The 16,472-nt window shown below is 33.6% G+C and overlaps 1 protein-coding gene and 1 long non-coding RNA gene across 2 annotated transcripts; both read right to left on the bottom strand.

The window, feature by feature from the left end:
- Nucleotides 1–2,254: 2,254 nt before the first annotated feature.
- LOC148253743 (uncharacterized) lies at nt 2,255–5,015 on the bottom strand. Its single transcript, XR_015819136.1, has 2 exons — nt 4,741–5,015; nt 2,255–2,487 (listed from the first exon to the last, which is right to left on the bottom strand). It is a non-coding gene; the product is annotated as an uncharacterized LOC148253743 (long non-coding RNA).
- A 1,550-nt stretch (nt 5,016–6,565) lies between these two features.
- LOC110808398 (cytochrome P450 71B34-like) lies at nt 6,566–14,622 on the bottom strand. The gene is made up of 5 exons (XM_088220484.1): nt 14,614–14,622; nt 14,463–14,531; nt 12,281–13,075; nt 11,716–12,225; nt 6,566–6,942 (listed from the first exon to the last, which is right to left on the bottom strand). Exons 1-5 carry the CDS (start codon nt 14,620–14,622, stop codon nt 6,775–6,777), a joined length of 1,551 nt encoding a protein of 516 aa, XP_088076610.1. The 3' UTR covers nt 6,566–6,774.
- Between the last annotated feature and the right edge of the window lie 1,850 nt (nt 14,623–16,472).

Genomic DNA, 16,472 nt, shown 5'->3' with positions numbered 1-16,472 from the left:
AGAAACAAAGAAAAAGAAAGAAAAAAAAAATAAAGAGAAGAAGAAAAGAAAAATAAAAGAAAAAAAATGAGAGAAAAGAAAAGGAAAAAAAAAGGGAAAAAAGAGAAAGAAAAGAACAAAAAAAAAGAAAAAAAAAAGGAAAAAGGGAAGTGCAGTGACCACATTTACTATTGGTACATAACACGCGGTGACTCTCTTTGATCCCAGCATCAGTGCGTGGCATTTTTGGTAACATACGTGTAATGAAGGTGATGACGCCAGTGACCGAGACCACGTGTTTTAAGGTAAAATTTGTTCCTTATTTTACGTAATACTGTGTATTTTATATGTGTGTTTGTGTTTAATGATGTATGAAAATTAAGACCTTAGGTATGAAATAAATGAATTAGAAATTAGAGAGATTTGGAAAGAATGTAGAATGTAAAGACCTTGAATACCTACTCGTTTAGTCTGTATTAAGGAGGGGAGGATGCATCTGTGGCTGGAGTTCAGCGGATATGGTGAACTTGCACATGAATAGTATTTAAAACCTAATCCAAATGTGGATAGGTATTTGTGAGCAGGTTACCTAACAAATGTAACTACTGTGACCAATGTGAGATTGTGTGTCCTATCCATGCGATAGGACGATCTTTTTCGCCTCTCATTGATGATGATATAAATGGTATCGCGCGATGAAACCTTAGATGTGATATCCTAAGTGTATTATGATATTTCGAGTATAGATGTGATATCTGAGTGGATACATGATATTTGAGTAGAAAAATATTACGAACAATAATGTGAATAATAAGGAAAGAATGATTTGAATTAAGTATAAGATTTCAGAAATAAATATATAGGAATAAGAGTATAACATAATGAAAAAGATTAAGATAAGTTTTCGTTAATGTTTGTTGTATTTTGATATTGATGTTTTGTTTGATATTTTTTTGATGATAAATATTATTACATTTTATATATTGTGTAAATATATATATATGTAAGTCTCTGTTATATAATCATTTTTCTTACTAAATTCGGGAAGCTCACCCCAATTCACCCTCCATCCAAGTCAGAGGAAGTTCGAGATCAATAGAAGATGGAGAAGGAAACCTTAATTGTTTCTATTTTAGATTTGTATATTAATTTAGATGTCTCAATTATTTATAAATAAATAATTATCCAGTTATATAGGATACGTATTAAAGTGTAGTTTCGCTGTATATTTAATATTTATTTGTTCTACCAGTTAGAAATATTGTGTTAACATCCGTATCCACTAACATTAGGGTCCGGGCTGTTACTGTAAGTTTCAATTATTTATTTAAATATTTTATAAGAATTTTAAAATTAAAAAATTGGTAAATGAGATAAATGAAAAATAAAAAATATTTAGTCTTAAGGCGAGTGTAAGTTTGAGGCGTATGAATTTATATTTTCTAATAGAGTAAATATGAAAGTGAATATACCTACTCCCCATTCCATCACTAGGATGAAATTAAAACTGGATCAAGGATTATTTTTTAAAAATATCTTTTTTAACATGTTGGAACTCCCACTCTTTTATTGAATTGTAAGAGATATAATCAACTCATCTAAGGTGTAATATAATGTGTGGAAGCCGTGTCATTTTACTAATTATCATAGCGTTAGGTAACACTTACATATTAATATCTGTTAAGTTTAATAGTTTAGTTATACGAAATAAATAATTTACATGAACATTAAGAATGAAATCATTAACTTTTAAGTTAAAGTCACAAACTAATTGAAAATTAGAGAGAAAAACTGTGAAAGACCATAAGAGTAACATTACTTTTGATTGAAGCCTATTAATTTCTACTCAAATCTTAGATTTTAATCATTTTATATCTTAGACTTAGTCTTGCTTTATGGATATGATATATAATCGAATCGGTTTTACTTATATTTTTAATTCTACAATAATGTATTTATATTTTCATATGTTAAGAAATCTATTTTATTATAAAGGTATATTATGAATTTAGTTCATTGAATTATGGGTTATGTGACATTGAATCTCAATTTTTTTTGTTATAATTCAATTAGTGAACTTGTAAAAATTATTTGAATGTGTGATTTTTTTACTAAAATATTAAAAATTCTTTCTTTATTACTTGACGAAACAAAAAAGAAAATTTTGAAATTAGTATAATATTTCTATTTAGGAGTACTAAATGTTATAACCCATACTTTAAATGGAGTCACGAGTATTCATGCATTTCAAACCATATATTGTGGATAAATTGAGTAAGCATAAAATACAAAAAAAATTAAATTGTCTACAATATCATCCCTTACACATTAGTGTAATTCAGAATCATTAGCCTCAATCTTGGCATACATCAACTTCAAAATGCTAAAAAAAAATTTAGAGTTTAAAAGATAGAACTGACACTAGTAGATGTTATCATAAGTTCCGTATAGCCAAGGGATCCCACCACTGTTCTGGTTGGTCTTGAGCTTGTTCTTCATTTTCTTAATCTAACAAATGGAAAGGGGTGAGCTGTATGTGCTTAGTAAAAATAATTTAGTAATATAACCTTCAAACTAATAATCGTACACCAACTCTTTCCCTCTCTTTTTGATTTCCTCATAAATTATTTCTATATTTTATTTAAATTAGTAATAGTTAATAATACTATTCACACGACATAATTTATGACTATTATTTTAGTTTTACCAACTATAGTGATAACACACACCCAGTTGTTTTCACTATATAATGTAAAAATCTCGATGTTAGACACCACAATACAAATTATACTTCTATACTACCATAAAGTAGTTTTATCATCAAGTAAAATGATAGGGACAATCATTTTCTATGCAGGCACAATCATAGTTATAATGATTATATTTATACCCCATCAGACTTGTAGATACCACACACATTAGCAAGAAACATACATGTATTGGATCATAGTGCATATATAGTGTATAGAAGTATTCACCACATCTATACAATATCACATAACAGGTATCTTTCACAACAACAACATCACATTCATACTCGATCATATAGCAGGAACATCATACAGTAAATACATTCACATCTATACCAGATCACACACTAGATACATCACACAGTTAATACATCTACGTCTGTACCAGGTCACACAATGGATACATCACATAGTAAATACATTCTTGTCTGTACCAAGTGACACAGTAGGTACATCATTCAGTAAATATATTCACGTCTATACTAAATCACATAGCAGGTACATTATACAATAAATACATTTACGTCTTTATCATATTATAGAGCAGGTACCTCACACACTAACCATATCAACCATGTAATAGGGTTCATTATCACTTACGTTGATAGGATTTAATTTCATACATATGCATATATGAAAAAATTTCCTTAATTTGATCCATTTTCTTATTTAATAATCTTCCTTACTTTTATGAAATTTATCATTATAAATTGGGAATGTTTCACATTACTAGTATTCCATTTCTAATGACAAACATTTCTTTATTGTTTGTTTTTATTCTTTTAACTTTTCACATAAAGTCTCTCTTAATTAGTTCCCAACTAAGCCCTTTTTGATCTCACGAGAACATCCATTACTCATAATTTCATTTAATTTACCCACATACTGCCTTACCCTAACATCGTTTATAAGTCGTTCGCATAATCTTTCATATTCTTAACTATGTAAATCTAGTTTGAAATCATAATTCCCTCCAACTAACACATACACATATTTATATATCTATATTTTATTTTTGTTATTATTTTATTTTCTTTTTTTTTTTTGTTATTTCCTTATTATTATTATCAGCCATATTGGGTGGGTGCTATTTTCTAAAATTGGTAGTAATTAAACCCCTGATTCAATTCTTTGCCCTACTGATACATTATTGAATCCATCATACATTTCCATACCCACTCCTTTATCAAACATGTTATGTAACTGCGTCAACTACAATATACTTCTATTATTTTGAGCCTCAAACCCAAATCTGCCTAACTCTATTATTGGACCCATCCTAAGCATCTACACCAAGTTCTTCAATTAAATTGTTTAATCATGTACCTCACACATTTAGCTGGGCCAATAGCCCATACTCATTGTGAAAATCCTTTTCTCTCTATTTTCGTTTTATCAATCTTCATAATATGGTTTCAACCTGTACAAAATTTGGTTTGGCCCGTGGACACAATTGGACTTCGGGCAATTTCTCCTCCGGTTTACATCCCATTTATATGGTTTGGGTTTTTTTTATTTAATATTTTCCTTTGGATCAGCCCATCTGCACTCAATGGGTTGGTCCATTTCTAGATTTTTTTGGGCACCCGTTATCATAGATGAGTTAGGTCCATAGAGGCTGAAGAGCTTCTTCCTTAACCTTAATTCATCTTCTAAATTCTTGAATAGGCTTCTTGAAGTACATGAACAACATCCATAATGACATATTGAAAATCCTAACCCCATTACACTGCCCTGTACTAGTTTTATATACTCTAACTTTTATATAACAACTAATTACATAAATTTTACGGTACTTAAAAATTTAACTATATATCTATTCAACTTTAAATGTACAATTTTAGATCATTGTTAAAATGTTAAATTATTCTTACCACTGGTGGCGATTCATAGTAGCTTCAGATGCCTCTTTATTTGGACTTATAAAACCAACACCAAAAATCGTTTGCTTTTTATCGAAAAGAATTTTTAAATAAAAAGAACCAGTGATAAAAGTGCAGTTTCGGCTTACCTTCAAAAAGCAGCCCACCCTTCCTGCAACTTACCTTGGTCGCTTGGCGTACGTGACATTGGGATATCTTCTCCTCTTCTCTTATAGAAGCTCATTCGCCCATTCTTTCTTTCTCCACCGCCTACCATATCTCTTTAAGGATTATGTTTCCATTTTTCTCTTTGTTTTTTTGTTTGATATACTCTCCACAATTAAATGGTCTTTGGTTCAAATGGTGTGATTTGAACCATTCAACGAGATGTATGCGTGGCACAATTTGGTTCACCCATCGTGCGTTTGACATGTTTCTCCGCATGTCACTCTCCCTAATTGGACATCCTGACAATTTTAACTATTGAGGTGTCAATATTTATGAAATTTATGATTTTTACCTCAATTTGTATGTTTCTTTTTAGTTTGGTCTTTTTGAATTCTTAGTTTCTCTTAATTTTTTTTAAAATATTCCTAATTGATCCTTACGATGTATTTTTTTGGTTAAATAATTTTCTTATCTATTATTTATCTTTCCGTTTATTTATTATTTATGTATGTATATATATATATATATTTAAATCCACATATTTGTCTTGCATGATAAGCTATATATATTATATATATATACACATGCATATCATTCATTAAATTAGACATTCCATTATGTTGTCCCAAGTCTCGGTTGTTACACTAAGAATTGAAAAGAAAAGGTAAAAAAATTTATTACCATATGTATTTTATTTAAAGACTAAAAGTGATTTTCATTTATTATAATTTTTCCAACTCCACTTAAAATAAAATGTGGACAAAATCAAATATAATCAATTGTTTACATTGTAGTATAAAAGTCTTATAGTTGAAATAGTTTTGTAAATTTAAATGTAAAATTGTAATACATTTTTTTGTTAAAGGAAGAGAGCTTCGTTTAGTTAATGTGTAAATTCATTTGAATGTATCTATGTACTGAAGCTATGGACTTGCGTTACAGTAATAATGTTCGTAATTGGAAAAGATGTGCTGTCGTAAAATGATAATAATTTTACTAACTTTTAAAATACGTAATAATTAAAATTATATATACAAGCTCGTCTCTGAAATATATAAAATTAAAATTTGATTGATAATTTTATTTAAGTATAAAGATTAAAAGATGGCTAAACTGGAAAAATTGAGATTCATATTAGTTATTTTTATTATTCTTATATATTTGAATGGATCACTGTATTCATTTTTTATTCTTTTAATTCTTCTATTTTGTAATAATATGTGTATTAATCTATATCTGCTAAATATCTCGAGCACTATCAATGGATTTAATATATTATTGGTAAGCCCAAATATTTTGAATGTAAATCCATCACGTTAAATCAAATTAACATTAACAAAACTGTAATTCAACATAATTTTTTGATAAACAGTACACAGGTTTTTACAATTCAAGTATACTTTTTTTTTCAAAATAAAATTCATATACAACTTATGTGTATGATATATAAAGCATGATATTATTAAATTACTATATTTTTTCTTTTTATTCCAAAATATTTTTATTAAATTGATTCTTACAATATCATACGGGATATACCCCAAAAATTCTCATAGTATTATCATTTTATAATTAAAATAACAGGAAATAAAAATTCAAAAATCATTATGGGGACTATTCAAGAACATAAAGAACAAGTGACTATTTAAAAATAATGGATTAGTTAATGAATCTACAACCTAGTTAAAAGATAGTAAGCAAAACTATAAATATATTTTTCTAAGTATAAATATATATAGGTAAGTTTTAGGCTAAACAAATTATTTTTTTAAGGATAAAAAAATTAAATTAAAAGAAAAGATAAAATTTCATAACATCTATAATAATACTATAAAAATATTATTGTCATGTAAAATAACAAAACTATGACATTTGAGTTACAATAAAACCATAACATTTGTTGGGGAAAGGAGAAAACCAAAATGAAACTTCAATACAAGGATTTAAGCAAATGAAAAAGCTCACAAATTAATTATACAGTGCAGGCCGTTGAGAACAGATGCGTATTGAGAAGATTAGACATAGGCAACAGGAACAAGCACAAGATGAGTCTTCTTGTGAGCAGTGATACCCTGAGCTTCCTCCATGTTGATATCTTCCATGCTCAACCCTTCTGGTAATTTCCAATCAAAATGATATAAAAGATTTGCAAGTGCAAGTCGCAGCATTGTGTTAAATTTAATGTTTTTTTTTTCTGTTGAGTTTCAATTTTAGTTCAAAAAATCTACCGTGAAGTTATTTCACGGTAGCATACGAAAAACACCATGCAACGTGTATGCATGGATTTCGGGCTATCTGATTTGATCAGTTAGTTGACGTAATCTGCTTTAATTTGTATTCCTATCTATAAACAAGCAAGAAATAAAAGAAATGTGCTTCTTCTTTCTCCAAAAATCTTGCCTTTCAGAAAATAGCAAAACAGAGGCTGTTGTATAACCTTGCTCTGTTTTGCTGTCCCTCTCTCTCTCATCAACTTTCTCTCTCTAAGTTCTCTCATTCACAGAGTCTCCTTTGAAGCTTATTTGCTTTCGATCAACAAGTGGTATCAGAGCCCTCATCTTAAGGGACTAGTAAACCAATATACCCTCGAAAAACCCGATGACATCCACTAGAACCACACCACCCCCCCCCCTACACTTCAACGAAGAAAACTACCATGTATGGGCAATCAAAATAAGAGCCCATCTAAAAGCCTTAAGTGTTTAGGATGTTATTATAGATGACAGTGATCCTCCTCCACCAGGGGACACTACCACTCTAAACCAAATCAGAAGGCACGAGGAAGACAAGGCCAAGAAACCAAAGGCAATTGCTTGCCTTTTCTCGGCCGTCTCGGATAGGGTATTTTCAAGGATTATGAACTTCGAATCACCAGAGGCTGCTTGGGAGAAACTTAAGAAAGAGTTTGATGGGGGAGTCAGAAGTAGGAAGGTAAAAATCTTAAGATTGAAGAGTGAGTTTGCATTACTCAGAATGTAGAAAAATGAATCAGTGAAGGACTATGCATCCAAACTCTCGGATGTGGTAAACAAAATGAGACTGCTTGGGGAGGATTTTCCGGAATCAAGGGTAGTAGAGCAGATTCTTATCAGCTTGCCCCCCAAATTCGAGTCTAAAATCTCAGCCTTAGAGGAGCTTGCAGACATTGAGTCTATCTCCTCGGCTGAGCTGATAAACAAGCTTCAATCTAGTGAGCAACGGGTAAATATGCATGTTCGACAATATACTGAAGGAGCCTTAATTTCAACTCAGATCAAAGACAAGTCTTCAACACATAATCAAGGGAGAAGGAGTGAATGGAATCAAACTGAAAACCAAAATTCCAGTAAACAAAGGAAATATTCTCAGTGCAGTATCTGTTCCTTAACAAATCATTCTAAAAATAAGTGCTGGTACAAGAAAAAAAAAACCATTCGATGCAATTTCTGCAAAAAGCTTGGTCATAAGGAGAAATTCTGTAGACAGAAACAGAAGTAGGAAGGATCACAGCCAAAGCAGGAACAACAGCAAGCCAATGTCACCAAGGTGTCCTGTGAGCAAAGTGACACAATTCTCATTACGCTAAGTAAGCTGCCAGTGGAGGATGATACTCTTTGGGTGGTGGACAGTGGGTGCACCTCCCACATGTGCAAGGATGAGGACTTGTTCGTGTCACTTGACAAAACAATCTCAGGCCAGGTCCGACTTGGAAATGGTATGCTGGAAACTATCAAGGGCAAAGGTAACATAGCCAGTGAAACCAGGGAAGGTAGGAAGCTTATCACTGATGTGAATTTTGTTCCTACCCTCTCACAGAATCTTCTGAGTGTGAATCAGATGACTGATCGAGGTTACTCGATCGGATTCAAGGATAACTGCTGCAGGATATATGATCCTGAGGATCGCTTGATCGCTTTCATCTAAAAGAAGGATCAAGTCTACTCCTTGAAGCTCAGAGAAGTAGTCGATAGGGCCAGTGTTGCCTCTGTAACAGAAGGTGAGATTTGGCACAGGTGCCTTGGGCATTTTCATGCAGCTGAGCTACAACAATTACAGAAGGGATGTCTAACTAAGGACTTCCCAAATTTTGCAGTCACTGAGTCAGTATGTGGTGCATGTTAGATGGGAAAAATGGCAAAGAATTCCTTTCCTTCGCAAGCAGATTGGAGAGCAAAAGAGAAGCTGGCACTTATCCATTCTGACATCTGTGGTCCAATGACAGAAAAATCCATGAGTGGATGCAGGTATTTTGGCTTGTTCATAGATGATTTTTCCAGGATGATTTGGGTTTATTTTCTGCAGAATAAAGCTCAAATTTTTGGTGAATTCAAGAAGTTTAAGGCTATTGTAGAGAAGGAAAATGGTAGTGTACTGAGGTGCCTAAGGACAGATAATGGCCTTGAATTCAATTCCAACAAATTCAATGATTTATGTTCTGAGAATGAGATCAAAAGGCAGCTCACGGCACCATATTTTCCTTAACAGAATGGTGTCTCGGAGAGGAAGAACAGAACCATTGTGGAATTGGCAAGAAGCATGCTTGCTGACAAGCACCTGCCTAAAGCCTTGTGGGCTGAGGCAGTGAACACTGCTGTGTTCCTGCTCAACATGCTGCCTACAAAGGCTGTGAAGTAGATGACACCGGCGGAGGCCTGGAGTGGCATCAAACCATCGACTAAGTATCTAAAGGTATTTGGCTCGGTGTGCTACTGCCATGTCTCGGATGACAGGAGATCCAAGCTAGAAGTGAAGGCTGAATTGGAAGTATTTTTGGGTTACAGTACTGAAGTAAAAGCATATCGAATTTTAAGTCTGAAAACCAACAAGCTTATGATTCGAAGAAATGTAACAGTAGACGAAAACAGCTATTGGAATTGGGAGAAGCAGAAAGTCGAACCAGACTGTGTGACAGTGAAAAAAGGAAAGAAATCTATGTCAGTATTAAACCCAACTCAGGCTGAGGAACAAGATGAAGAAGATGAAGCAGGTGAAGCAGAAGGGAGAACAAAAATGAAAAGTTTAGCTGACATCTATGAGAGGTGCAGCTTTACTTCAAAAGAACCTTCCTCTGTTGAGGAAGCACTTCAGCAGCAAGAGTGGAAACTTGCTATGGAAGAGAAAATCAGGATGATCGAGAAAAACAATACCTGGTCTCTGGTAAAATCAAGTGCAGACAGAAAGCCTATTTGAGTAAAGTGGGTATTCAAGGTAAAACTGAATCCGGACAGGACAACAAACAAGCACAAGGCACGGCTTGTGGCAAAGGGGTACTCCCAGCTTCTAGGAATCGACTACACAGAGACTTTTGCTCCTGTGTCCAGATATGAAACAATTAGACTCATTCTGGCCATGGTAGCTCAGTTTAGTTGGAGTGTGATGCATTTGGATGTGAAATCGGCTTTTTTGAATGGCAAGCTGAATGAAGAAATTTATATTGAGCAGCCACCGGGGTTCATTCAACCTGGAAAGGAGAAACATGTCTATCTTCTTCACAAGGCCCTATACGGCCTCAAACATGCTCCACGAGCTTGGTATGATAAGTTAAATACATACTTATTTCACTGTGGGTTTGAGAAAAACATGACAGAAACAACACTATATGTGAATAGAGATGAAGACAGACTTATCACTGCAGTACATGTTGATGATATACTGGTGATAGGCAGCAACAACAAAAAAATGAGAGTTCAAGCTGAAATTGGAGAAGGAAATTGAGATGTCTGATCTTGGGGAGGCTACCTACTTCCTGAGAATGGAGATTCATCAAAGTAGCTTGGGTATTTTTCTTTCACAAGGCAAGTATGCCAAAGAAATCCTAAATAAATTCAACATGGATCACTGTAAATCAGTGTCTACACCACTGGTGTCGAACCTGAAGTTGTCAAAGGACGAGAAAGGTAGCCAAGTAGATGAGGGGAATTACAGAAGTTTGATTGGGAGCCTTCTATATCTCACGGCTACTAGACCAGATATTCTGTTTGCAGTGAGTTTGCTTTCAAGGTACATGGCCTCACCGAGGAAATCACACTTACAAGCTACTAAACATGTTCTGGGGTACTTGAAAGGAACTTGGAACTTTGGTGTTCAATTCAAAGCAAGAGCTGAGGGTGGATTGGTCGGCTACACTGACAGTGATTGGGCAGGAAGTGTGGAAGATGCACGTAGTACAATTAGGTATTTGTTTAAACTAGGCTCCGGTGCTTTCTCATAGGTGTCTAAGAAACAGGATACTGTGGCACAGTCCATAGCTGAGGCTGAGTATGTAGCTGCAGCTACAGCAGCTAACCAAGCAATTTGGTTGAAGAAAGTGTTTAATGATGTAAAGCTGGATAAACAAACACCTACAGTGTTGTCTGTAGACAACAAGTCTGCAATTGCTATTGCGAAAAATCCTGTAATGCACGGGAGAACTAAACACATCAACGTTAAGTGTCATGCTATACGTGAGGCTGAGAGGAATCAAGAAATCAAACTGATACATTGCTCCACTGATGATCAGCTTGCGTACATTCTAACCAAGGCCCTGTCTAAAGCTAAATTTGAGGAATTGCGTGGAAAGGTGGGGATTGGTGAAAAAATCATTAAGGGAGAGTGTTAAATTTAATGTTTTTTTTCCGTTGAGTTTCAATTTTAGTTCAAAAAATCTACCGTGAAGTTGTTTCACGTTAGGATACGAAAAACACCATGCAACGTGTATGCATGGATTTCGGGCTATCTGATTTGATCAGTTAGTTGACGTAATCTGCTTTAATTTGTATTCCTATATATAAACAAGCAAGAAATAAAAGAAATGTGCTTCTTCTTTCTCCAAAAACCTTGCCTTTTAGAAAATAGCAAAACATAGGCTGTTACATAACCTTGCTCTATTTTGCTATCCCTCTCTCTCATCAACTTTCTCTCTCTAAGTTCTCTCATTCACAGAGTCTCCTTTGAAGCTTATTTGCTTTCGATCAACACATTGTGTATGCGATGTTCATACCGGGACAACTTCTGCGTCCTCCACCGAACGGCAACAACTCAAAGTGCTGTCCTTTGAAATCAATCGAGCTTCCTGCAAATCTCTCCGGCAAAAACTCTTCTGGGTCTTTCCAAATCTTGGGATCTCGTCCGATGGCCCATACGTTAACATGGATTCTGGTCTTTGGATATATGTTGTAACCGTTGAGCTCAAATCCGGACATGACCTCTCTTGGAGCTAGAAGTGGACCTGGTGGGTGAAGTCTCCAGGTCTCTTTCACCACCATGTTCAGGTATTCAAGTTTTTCAACATCATCTTCGTTGACTTGTCCTTTGTTTCCGATAGCATCTGTAATCTCAGCTTGTACTTTCTTCATCACTCTTGGGTTCCTCATAAGCTCTGGTAACGCCCATACAATGGTGATTTGCGAACTATCAATTCCACCCACATATATATTCTGACACGTGTATATTAAATGTTGATGCAAGCAGCAGGCAGAGTATACATACTCATGTATTTTCAGTATTAATGGGCATTACTCAAAGTGTTGTTGAAATTAAGGAGATGGAATCAGAAAAAGGTTATATATCTACGGTGAGAGTAACAGAACCTTGTTCCTTCTGCTGCTTCTCTATCTTTAAGAGCACATCAATGATATCCTCCTTCCCTTCTTCTACCTTATGTCCTTCATACTTATCAATTGTCTCTTGCAGAAAAGCATCCAGTTCTTGTGCACTCTTCTGGAGCCTACCATGGAGACTTGTGAGCCTATCAACAATCCATCCAACACAAGGAAAGAAATCAGAAGCAGCGAAGGATCCCATAAGTGACGTCGTTTCCTTGACATTCCTTTGAAACACGCCGCTCTCGCATTTATTCTTCTCAAATTTGCCTCCGAATGCAACCCTCAGTATCATATTCGCTATAAGGAAAAACAGCTTATCGGTTAAATCCACAGGAGACTTGGAAGCAGCAGATTGAGAGATTGATTGAACGAGTGAAGCAACCTCTTCCTCTCTGATGTACCTAAATGACTGGACTCTACTGTTGCTGAAAAGCTCATGAACGCTAATCTTGCGGACCTCCTTCCAGTATTCGCCAAAAGGAGTAAAACCTATATCAAGATAATTGTAAGAGAAAACGCCTGTGGCTAACAATTTGGGTCGGCTGCAAGTCTGGAAATCGTGAACTTTGAGAATCTGTCTTGCAGTTTCGTCTGAAGAAACGACAACCAAAGATACACTTCCTAGCTTCAATCGGACTACAGGACCGTATTTCTTCGACATCTGCCATAGAGATTGATGAAGAAGTCCGCCAAGTTGGTGCATATTACCAATGAGGTGCAGCCCTGGAGGACCTGGAGGATGCTGCTTCTTTGACTACATCACTTTCTTCATCACGACCAGCAGAACAGAGAGCAACAGCAAGAGGGGAAGCCATGCTGGGATCGTGAACGGAACCATTTAAACTATTCTTTGTGCTGAGCTTGTTTTCTGACCAACAGCACTTCTTTTCAAGAAAATGTGAAGAAGATTATCTTTTTCACTCAAGGGACAAGCAGCAACTTGTGTGCGCCTCTCAATAATAAGTCTGTACCATTTTTAATCAATTGTTTGTTTAGAGAGAGAAGATAAGATTGTTATTTTCTAGACAAGATGGTTATAAAATAAACGAACATTTATTTTCTCTAGGACTTCAAAAAAAAAAAAGAGAAGAAAAAAAAGCTTTAGAATCTGAAACCATGTAAATCATAAAAAGACGAGTATCAACCAAGCTTTAGCTGCTAATTGGGATAGATTTAAGCATGCTTAGGGGATTTTTTTAACACGTGATAAGATAGATTTAAAGATGTTTTTTTATGAATTTAGAAGCTCTAGTGACATGTATTGGTTTAATTTCAAATAAAATTGCAGAAACAGTTAATTTTTTATTAATTCCTCAACAAAATTTAGATTGTCTTTAATTAAATTAAATAAAAAATTTATAAATAAATTCACAATTTTTTTTGTTATATTTATCCTAGACATGTCCTCACTTGGTAGAATACTGCCAAAACATAGAGCATCTTATCACAATTTGAGATTAGAAAGCTTATCATAATTTTGTTCATGTTGCTTTCTTTTGTTTTATTATTTTAACAAAATTAGTTAAATATATGTATTGTCGTTAGTGTTGAGAGAATATCAAATTTGATATTCGGCTCCTATATCAATACATTTTAAGGGTGAAATAATATATATACACACATATATTAATTGAGAAGTAAAATATATTCATAGAAGAATGTTTACACAAACAAAAGAGGACTCACTTGATTATAAGCTCTAGTGTACATTCAAACCATTGGCTGGAGTCATTACAAGACCAATTTAAATCTAAATGGGCCATAATTGGGTCGAGTTATTGCATATAAAAAAATAGGTTAATTTGAGAGCCCGAGTCTATTGTATATATGTTTATCCACATGTATGGAGGCTTGAGACAGCCCAAGCTTTTTTATTTTCACAAACAAACCTCTAAAACCCTCGACTATGATTTTTGTTAGTATTGAAGGTTTTTTGTATATATACTAGACTACGGGTCTGAGTTGAGCTTAAAAGGTGAGAATTACATGGAAGAGCTCTTGCAACTGCCACATATGAAGAAGTAAGGAAGGCTTGCTGTAAAATTACTTCTTTGGCCTATATATGTCTAGAGTTTGTTGGGTTATGTTCTAGTTTATTCTATGGGTCATAAGAAATTTACCTAAGGGATAAAGGACAATACCAATTTCAAGAATTGGACAGGATGAGCAAATGTGAAATTAGAAGTGCACCTAAAGCTCCTCACCCATGGCTATAATGAGAAACATACTTGTCAACAAGTTAGAGTTATTAAATTCTATTTTTAACCAAATATTATCAAACCATCAACTAACTTCCCCCATTAGTTCAATATCCTGATAGGTTCTCATAGTTGCTCCATTACAATAGCATTAAAGTTATTCATCATGGCAAGCCCTTAACTCTGACCTACATCGAATCAGTAGTAAAATCTAAGGAATTAAAACTGTTGGATCCTAATTAAGAAATGTAATCAATTCTGTAAATTAAGGTCATTAACAGATTAATTCAAGGCTTCAATAACAATATTAAATGAATCAATGCACACTCAAATAGAATATTAGCAAGCAAAAAAAACCTCGTAAAAGAAAATAGAGACACATGGTTATACGTGGAAAACTCTTCAGTGTAGAAGGAAAAACCACAAACTAAATTTTGAGTCAATCTACTATCAAAGAAAATAAGTATAAGGTAATCTACACTTTAATTAACATATAATGGAGAAAAAAAATATTATTATCTCTCTTGCATTCTTTGATAATTCACCCAAAACATAAAGCCAAAAGAAAAGCAGGTGATGTGAGTACGGATGGTTTGAACTATTCAAGCAACTAACTAAGTCAAACAAGGAAGAGACCCATAAAGAAGTTAAAAGCTCATGGGAAATATCTCACCACACATGAGAGATTTTTTCCCACTCAAGAGATATTTTCTCTCAAAAAGAAAGTTCCATTTTTCCTCTCCATACCTTTCTTAAGTGGCAAAAGGGAAACCAAGATTAAACAATTTTAGAAATCCATCAAGGGATAAGTAAAATCATATTTTTCAAGTTTCCAAACTAAGAGCATTTCTTCCTAAAAGAGTATATTCATATATGGAAAAAATCAATGGAGACCATGGACAGATTCTAAGTATTTATCACAAGATTATGGATGGATTCATTTTCCTAAGGAACTAAAAGGGGTTTAAATTAAGAGATTTTCAAGATATCTTTATTAAATTAAGAAATCTTTAAGCAATATTCCCATATTTTAAGTCCCTATAATATTTAATTGAAGAATTTTTCTATAGGCATCTACATCTCAATAAAATTGGTAAGAAATCTTCTTAAAACTCAATTGAAGATCTCTCCTTAATTGATGACAATCTCGAGTTTTAAGAAGATTCCTTACCGATTTTATAGAGATGTTGACACCCATAGAAAGATTCTTAAATTAAATATGTAGGGACTTAAAATATGACAAAGTATCTTGAAAATATCTTAATTTAAGAAGATCTATAAAAAATCTCTTAATTTACTGAAGATATCTTAAAGATTTTTTAATTTAAAGATCTCTTAATTTAAAAAAGATCTTTTGATTTCTTAAGAAAGTAAATTTGTCCATGATCTTGTAATAAATGCTTAGAATTTATCTATGATCTCCCTTTATTTTTCTCATATATGAATATACTCTTTTACAAAGATATGCTCTTCACTCAAAAACTTGAAAGATATGATTTTGATTCTCCTGTGATGGATTTCTAAAATTCTTTGATCTTGATTTTCTTTTTGCCACTTGAGAAAGGTATTGAAAGGAAAATGAAACTCTCATTCTTGAGAGAAAAATCTCTCTTGAGTGGGAAAAAGTCTTTAATGGATGGGGAGTGATTTTTCATGGACTTTAAACTTCTTTAGGGATTGTTTTCTTTCTTGACTTGGTTGATTGCTTAAATAGTCTAGATCATTCATGTTCATATCAACATATATTTTTCATTTATTTTTCTTGGGTACGTGATAAGAGAGGAAACCAAAAGTGAAATCTCTTCTTTATTTTTCTTTTTTTTTAGTTACAGGTTCCTTGGTGAGAGAAAGACGCAAAAGCCCTAACCTTTTTCCTTGGTTACCGTGTGAGAATAGGAGAAAAACAAAAAACTTTTTTTCTTTTCTCTCTCTATTTTAGAGACTTTTCCTTCC

This window comes from Carica papaya, chromosome 5 (assembly GCF_054855325.1).
Source record: "Carica papaya isolate Zhongbai chromosome 5, ASM5485532v1, whole genome shotgun sequence".
NCBI lineage: Eukaryota > Viridiplantae > Streptophyta > Magnoliopsida > Brassicales > Caricaceae > Carica > Carica papaya.
This window is presented reverse-complemented; position numbering and strand designations above follow the sequence as displayed.